This window comes from Haliotis rufescens, unplaced genomic scaffold, assembly GCF_023055435.1.
Source record: "Haliotis rufescens isolate VD_foot unplaced genomic scaffold, xgHalRufe1.0.p SCAF_9, whole genome shotgun sequence".
Taxonomy (NCBI): domain Eukaryota; kingdom Metazoa; phylum Mollusca; class Gastropoda; order Lepetellida; family Haliotidae; genus Haliotis; species Haliotis rufescens.
This window is the reverse complement of record NW_025964383.1, coordinates 1198163-1205395: the sequence shown is the minus strand read 5'-3', so window position 1 is coordinate 1205395 and position 7233 is coordinate 1198163. Positions and strand designations below refer to the sequence as shown.

Here is a 7233-nt window from a genome sequence, read left to right as displayed (position 1 = left end):
ATGCTTCCAAATCTCGCGTTCTCGCGATCTCACATTCTCGTGTTTTTGGCAAATCTAGCTCGTTTCCAAAGGTCGAGATCGCGAGAATGCGACATCGCGAGAATGTCCCTTACAGTATTCCATAGGTTAAGAGACTGTGAACTGAAAAGTTCCCACACCCATGGGCCACCCTATAACAACCACCTCAAACTTGGTGCTGGAGGAAACACGGTGTGGTCTGGCTTATTATGTATATGTGTACCGCAACGGCCAGGATAGTTCCTACAAAAGCTTCTTGCTACGTAAAACCAAAGATTTGAAACATATTGCAAAGACAAAATTGTATGGCTACCTTACAGACCCAGTTTCTTTAAATCACCACATTAGAGTATTCATGTTTTCATACATTAACGGAAATTAAAAAATGGAATAATATACATGTGACTATAGGGCAGTTGTGTTCCTGGTTGTGATGTGAAAACATAATGAATTTAAATCAAGTTACGGTGCACTATATCGAGGTCGTAAAATGTTGTATTTTACTGTTTTGGTCCCTATAGCAACACAAAGTTTGGATCTTTCTTCAGTTCAGGTTTAATATAATGTTATAAGAAATAATTATGACAACGTAGTCAAGACAATATGTATGATGTAAATAATTAAGCTTGTGTTTTTCAGCAAGATAGGAGTTAGATTTAAAGTATTTTTTGGACGAATGTGCAGTTTACCTGGATACGTAACTCCCTTATGCTTAGACACGTATAGGCTGTAGTTGAAGAAACATATATAACAGACACTCAAAATGTCATTCTTACACTCACTTTATTCTTTGAATATTAACATAAAACACTCCACCACGATCTGTATCTCCACTTGGGACAGCATATTGACTCATCCGCTAGTCCAAGCCTTGCAGACAGAAAAGAACGTTGCTGGAACGTTTCATTTTCTTGTGGCAACGTTGGAAATAACATTGTATTGTTTTCATAATGTTGCTACAACGTAATTTAACCAAAACACTTTCCTGCAACTTTTCTACCCCATTGTATTATCATATACTTGTATGCATGATTGGCAGGCCTGTCATATATTCTCATCACTTCTTGACAGGGTTGATGTTTAAATGACGTTTGTCCTAATTTCCATTTAAATACTTTTCCCTGGGCGGACTCTCTGTAGTTTGAAAATGGCGATCATGAGGCAGGGCTGTTTCGAATATCCGAATAGTTTTATTTTTCAAAAAGGTTTGTAAATATGGAACTTCATACCAAGGTCTGGTTTTTAAATGGCAATAATGATCTTAATTTAGTTTTTTCTTTTAAATATTACATACAACCATATAGGATCCTCATGGTTGCCATGCAACTGTGTCACAACGTTACAAAACGTGATGTGACAACGTGACATTCCCACAACTAATCCACAACGCTGAGTGTTTGCTGGGAAGTACCATCACAGGAAGCTATCACACAGTCTACACACCACTGAAAAGGAGGTAATCACACAGATCACAGAACACACAGAAAGACATCAAACCGAACACGTGTCACTGCACATAAAGGAATCATACAGATTGGCAGCAGACACGGAGCCACTACAGAGGACGAATCACGCAGATAACATGGCACCATGCACGGATGTTGCCGCACAGATCACAAGCCACCAGTAGCCATACCATCAATATGCAACCGCACGGGACTCAACACACAACCACTGCATCGTCAGTTTAGTACTTAGATTTGCTTGGATTGAAACCTTTGTTATCGACACCAACAACCACGGTCTCTACCGAAAGCCGACTTGCAGAACAAAATGTTTTCTGCTTTTGCATTAAAGATACCATAACCAAAATCGATGTCACGAGAAAAGAAGTTCCAGAGCTGTAGAACGTAACTTCCTTCCCAAGTCGAGTTGCTAGGTAACCTGAAAAAAAACATTATTCAGACCAATATTCGGCATGAATTGTCTTTCTTTAGTGAACATAACTACAGATAGGTACTTTAAATTGTACTACTAGGATGAGGCGTGTCATCTTATAGTCAGGTTCATGGTAAATATTCAGACTCGATTGTGGTGAGGCCGCTATAACATCGCTGGAATATTATTTACTGCGGCGTTAGACAACATTTAATCCCTCACTCAACTTAAATGAGATCGAAACATTCTTACAAGGATCTATATAATTAAAACTTACTTTGTAACGGCGGTCCGACGAATGACCCAAATCCTTGGCAAACCATGTTCATGCCAAATGTTTGTGACAAATTATTAAGACCAAACAGTTCCACAACCACAAGTGTAAAAACGCCCATCCAACCTCCTGAAACACGGACGTAAAATGATGATTAAATTGAGAACATTGGTATCAGCTAGTTGAACTACAATCCATAATAACTTTCTCCTAAACCTTCTCACCTATAGCTAGTCCATTTACAGCGCTGTTAATATGCAGTGTAGTGGAGCTTGTACAGAGTGGCACAAGCAGGCTGGTGATGCCACACATGCAGGACGAAAATACAAATATGAAGCTAGTTCCCTTGGTATTCACCATGACTATTCCAGAGAATATTAGACGACCAAATATGCTGCCATATCCCGAAGATGAAACAATGAGCGCAGCTTCTGATGCCGCCATGTTGAATGGTGGGGTTGATACGTAGTCAGGAAGAAAAGTTGTGAAAGTGTAATAGCAAAAGCCGAATGTCACTTGAGCAATGGAGAATGCAAATGCTCCGGGCAGCCGGTATATTTTGAAACAGTTGATTATTGTGTTTCTCAAGGAGACCCTTGGGCAATGAACAGAATCCTCTGAAAAGAAATAAAAAAACCGATTACAGCAAGTGATAAAATGATTATATACTCTTAAAGAAAAGATGTAAAACCACTTTTTGCCAAAAATCTAAAATAATTACATTCAATGAGAACCAAATAAGTCAAACAGAAAGATGATGTGTCTATAATTCGCGAAAACAAATGCAAAGCACATAAACGTAGCGTTTTGGGATCAATTTTACAGCTTCATCCAAACGCAACCGCCTGTAAAAAACGTGCAGCACAGGATCCTGCATTTAGGCATGCAGGCCCCCCTGCTGAATGGGTATAAAAATCTACATCAACGGCTGTTCGTAGAGTCCTTATAACGGCAGTAGAGGCGGTGACAGAATGCCAAGTCTGAATGCAGCTCAACGGAACAACGCCATTGGGAGATTACAAGCTGAAGCAACTCAGCAAGAAGTGGCTAGGCACTTTGGCGTATCCAGACAGACAATCTCCGCACTGTGGACCCGATACAACAACACCAACAGGGTTGACGACAGACCAAGGTCAGGAAGACCAAGGGTGACAACCCAAGCACAAGATCGATACATCCGGCTGCGACACCTCCGAGACCGCACTACCACAGCCACGTCTACAACCACACAGATCCCTGGGGTACGCAGAATGTCAGACTGAGGGTGGCTGGGCTTTTTGCACGAAGACCTGTTCGACGTCATGTATTGACCCCACGTCATCTGGCGGACCGTCTGCTTTGGTGCCAACAGAGGGTTAGATGGGCACGTGCAAGGTGAAGAAATGTACTGTTTACTGACGAGTCCCGTTTCCTACTCACACGTACTGATGGGCGCGCACGTGTCTACAGACGTAGGGGCGAACGTTACGCCCCCAACTGTGTGCAGCAGGTTGTCCCATTTGGCGGCGGGAGTGTCATGGTATGGACCGGAATTCATCACGGTGGTAGGACGCCTATGCACGTGGTGGGCACAACCGATACTGACATTTTCTGTACCCCTGTGACATTAACTGTATCGTGTACGTGTGTCTGTCTAGGTGACACGATGGTTTGAACATTGTGTACATTGATCTTCAAACAGTGTTTCAATTATGGTTTCTGTGTCCTATTTTGAAAGAATCGCATTATATTACATTTTGAAAGTCAGTTTCAAGTTGTCAAGTTTCTTTTTTTGAAGAGTATATATACAGTGTTCTCACATCGGATACTGTACTCCATGTCATATCTTAGTCACTGCCCCAAACTCACTCATTAGAGGGGGACATTTATGACATTGATGATAACTGAAAAAATAGCAAAGGAATGGACATATTGCAGTGTCACCTGAGCTGCTGCGCGGGGTTATCGAGAGAGCACATGGTAGGAAGTGCAGCGCCAGTGCACCATTGATGAGAAATGTCCCCCGCCATCCCATATTGTCGGCAACAGCAGCAGAGAGTGGGGGCCAAGTGAGTATTCCCACAGCTATCCCTGTTACTGATGCCCCAACGGCTAACGGCCGCCATTTTGAAAACTGTTTGTTGACATGCACCATGGCCGCGGTGTAGACGAGGGAAACACCAATTCCTGTTTCAAAGTAAATGTGCGGTACACATATATGCTGGCTTTATTTAAGACTGATACCAGTTCACTGCACAAGGGAAATTACATTATAGATGCACGTTCTTGCGATATATTGGCGATTCAAGTGAAACACTCAACAGTTTTCTTTAATAATGATGTTTCTTTACTATAAATGGTATGACCAATTTTCACCAATACAACGTGCTATGTAACGTTTAGGCAGAGACCCACGCAGTAGTAGTTTGTATTTTGCACTCAAACTGTAGATAATCGAGTCTGGACCAGACAATCAATCGATATTGCGAGTAACAATCCACTTTGTCCGGTACGACGACACAGTATCAACCAAGATCACCGAGCCTGAACACCCGATCCATTTGACTGCCTCTTACGACCAGCATACAATGTAGGTTGCTGAGTACCTAGTCTAACCCGGAATAGGTGACGGTCGCTACGGACATTTGCATATGTGATATAATTCCATCCACGGCAGTAAAATGTTTTGACGGAAGTGTTTTAAAAGTGTTTTGTATGTCACAGTAACTTTTGGCTTTGAATATGTGTTAAAGTAGTTTATTCGTTTCACTATGGAAACAAAGGACAAACTAGTCATAAACCTGTTTCCGTCGACATTATTTTGTGCTTTTAAATTATATCGCAGTCCACGGAAGGATATCTTCCAGGTGAGGTGACATGTCTTTTAACATCGCGTTCAAGAATATTTCACTTACATAGTAACGTGCATGCACGTGTGTGTGTGCGGGGTTTGTACGTCTGTCTAATGATGGTTTTATTGTGCTAGCCTACTGAGATACCATGTTGCATCCTGATATGGATACCCCACTTCGACACAGTGTTTTGACTCCCAAGTGACCAGTCCTTTTATCCTCTAATACCGAGCACCAGGCAGGGTAACAACAAGTACCATATTCTAATGTATTTTGCTATGATGCGGACCGGGAACAGACCACAACCTTAACCTCACCTGGCAGACCCTCTGTGCACTAGACCGCGGAGGCGGTCCGCATATTAGCTATAATAATATGATGCGGCAACAGTGGAGTGAGTGAGTGATAATGGGTTAACGCCGCTTGTAGCAAAATTCCAGCAACATCACAGTGAGGGACACCGGAAATGGGCTTCACACGTTGTACCCATGTCGGGAATCGAACCCGAGTCTTCGGCGTGACGAGTGAACGCTTCAATCACTAGGCTACCCGACTACCCCGCAACAGTGGAGAGAACTGTCAAATCCCAAAATAAACTATCAGTAGTTTTACAGGACTGCTAAAACGTCAATGCCATAGACATACTTATACTGTATCTTTGTCACATAGACCGCCTCCGTGGTCTTGTGGTAGAGCGTCCGCCCGGAGAGCGGAAGGTCCAGGGTTCGATCCCGGGCCGCGTCATACAAAAAGACGTTAAAAGATTGTACTTGTTGTTACCCTGTCTGGCGCTCGGCATTAAGGGGCTAAAACAAGGACTGGTCGGCTCGGAGTCAGTATACTGTGTCTGAGTGGGGTATTCATGTTAAACTGCGGCATGGTATCTCAGTGAGCTAGCACTATAAATCGGCATCAGTCCGGACTAGTACAAGCAGCCACACACACACATACACGTGCATGCACGTCGCTATATAAGTGCAATAATGTTGGACGCGACGTTAAACCCAATTTCACCTCACCTTTGTCACATAACACGAACAAAGTGAAGTCATCATCATAAAACCGCAGTTATATTACACGTTTTTCTATGTATTTACCTGGAAGAACGCCGAGTGTAAAATACAAGACGTATATGTTGTCCAGCTGACTGCCGACAATAAAACCAATCACAGTTAGTGCACTTCCAAATAATGTGGTGAAACGACTCCCGAGACAATCAACACATACCGTTCCAAGAATACCTGGAACAAAAGACTGAACGATCATTTGTATCAATGGCATAATTTATCCACTGGACTGGTATATGTCTGCACGATTAAAATGTAAAACTTTATTCTCACTGAAAAAAGTTAACATAAATAATTATGTGTTCAACAACATATGTATACTTATCGTACGGGCAAACCCAACACATCTCCCCATGACAATAAAGACATTTCGACCCTGACGAGCTGGAATTATAGGAGGCAGAAGTAGCAGATAAACTAGTGATTCTGCTGAAACAAATTGTGGTTTTAAAAAAAAATATGTTTAAAACATGTATTTGTATATCAGAAGCACCGTGTAAAAATATTGATCAGTTAAATCATGCATTGAATGAAAACGTAATTAACAATTTTCATTTTGTACATGTAAATACATGTGAACTGGTATCAATAACAATAAAAGAGTTATCAACAGCATGAATGAATGCTAATCTCACAGGCAAACCCTATACATCCACCCATGAGAGATCCTATCAAAGACAGTTCCCATTCCGTGGTACCCAGAGGTTCCTTCATGTATGTGTACATTACTCCGTACGAGTTTGGAAGGCCACCAGCAGCAAAATTGGCTATAAAACAACTGATGACCGATCCAATTTGCCAGTATCTTGTGCTTTGTTTCCGAGATGATTTGTTTGTCGCGCTGTTTGGACGACCCTCCTCAGGATTGTTGTTGTGATAAATGTTGTTGTCATTGTTACATTGAGGGACGTTTTCATCTTCAAGGTTTAGGCGGTAACAACCGCCGCCGTCAACACCAATGTGGTTGATGTCGCTGTTCTCATGTATGTGGTTACCATTTTCACCGAGGGGCATCGTGTGAATTCACGCTGATAACAATTTGAAATGGCCACCTCGGAAATACAACCCAAAATGCAAAATACCCACAGCTCCTGATTTTATATCAAATCTTCAGTTGGGCGGGCACGTACACTGACTATTTCAACTGCCTCAAACTAGAATGTTC

At 42.1% G+C, this 7233-nt stretch overlaps 1 protein-coding gene across 4 annotated transcripts; it reads right to left on the bottom strand.

The window, feature by feature from the left end:
• Positions 1-788: 788 nt before the first annotated feature.
• LOC124110368 (monocarboxylate transporter 13-like) lies at positions 789-7199 on the bottom strand. 4 transcript variants are annotated; one of them, XM_046469675.2, is made up of 7 exons: positions 6704-7196; positions 6399-6497; positions 6099-6242; positions 4094-4336; positions 2395-2787; positions 2174-2299; positions 789-1902 (listed from the first exon to the last, which is right to left on the bottom strand). In XM_046469675.2, exons 1-7 carry the CDS (start codon positions 7080-7082, stop codon positions 1706-1708), a joined length of 1581 nt encoding a protein of 526 aa, XP_046325631.2. In that variant the 5' UTR covers positions 7083-7196; the 3' UTR covers positions 789-1705. The 4 variants fall into 4 exon arrangements, with proteins under 4 accessions (XP_046325631.2, XP_046325632.2, XP_046325636.1 ...); XM_046469676.2 differs by having other exon boundaries at positions 6399-6452; positions 6704-7195; XM_046469680.2 differs by lacking the exon at positions 4094-4336 and having other exon boundaries at positions 6704-7199.
• Between the last annotated feature and the right edge of the window lie 34 nt (positions 7200-7233).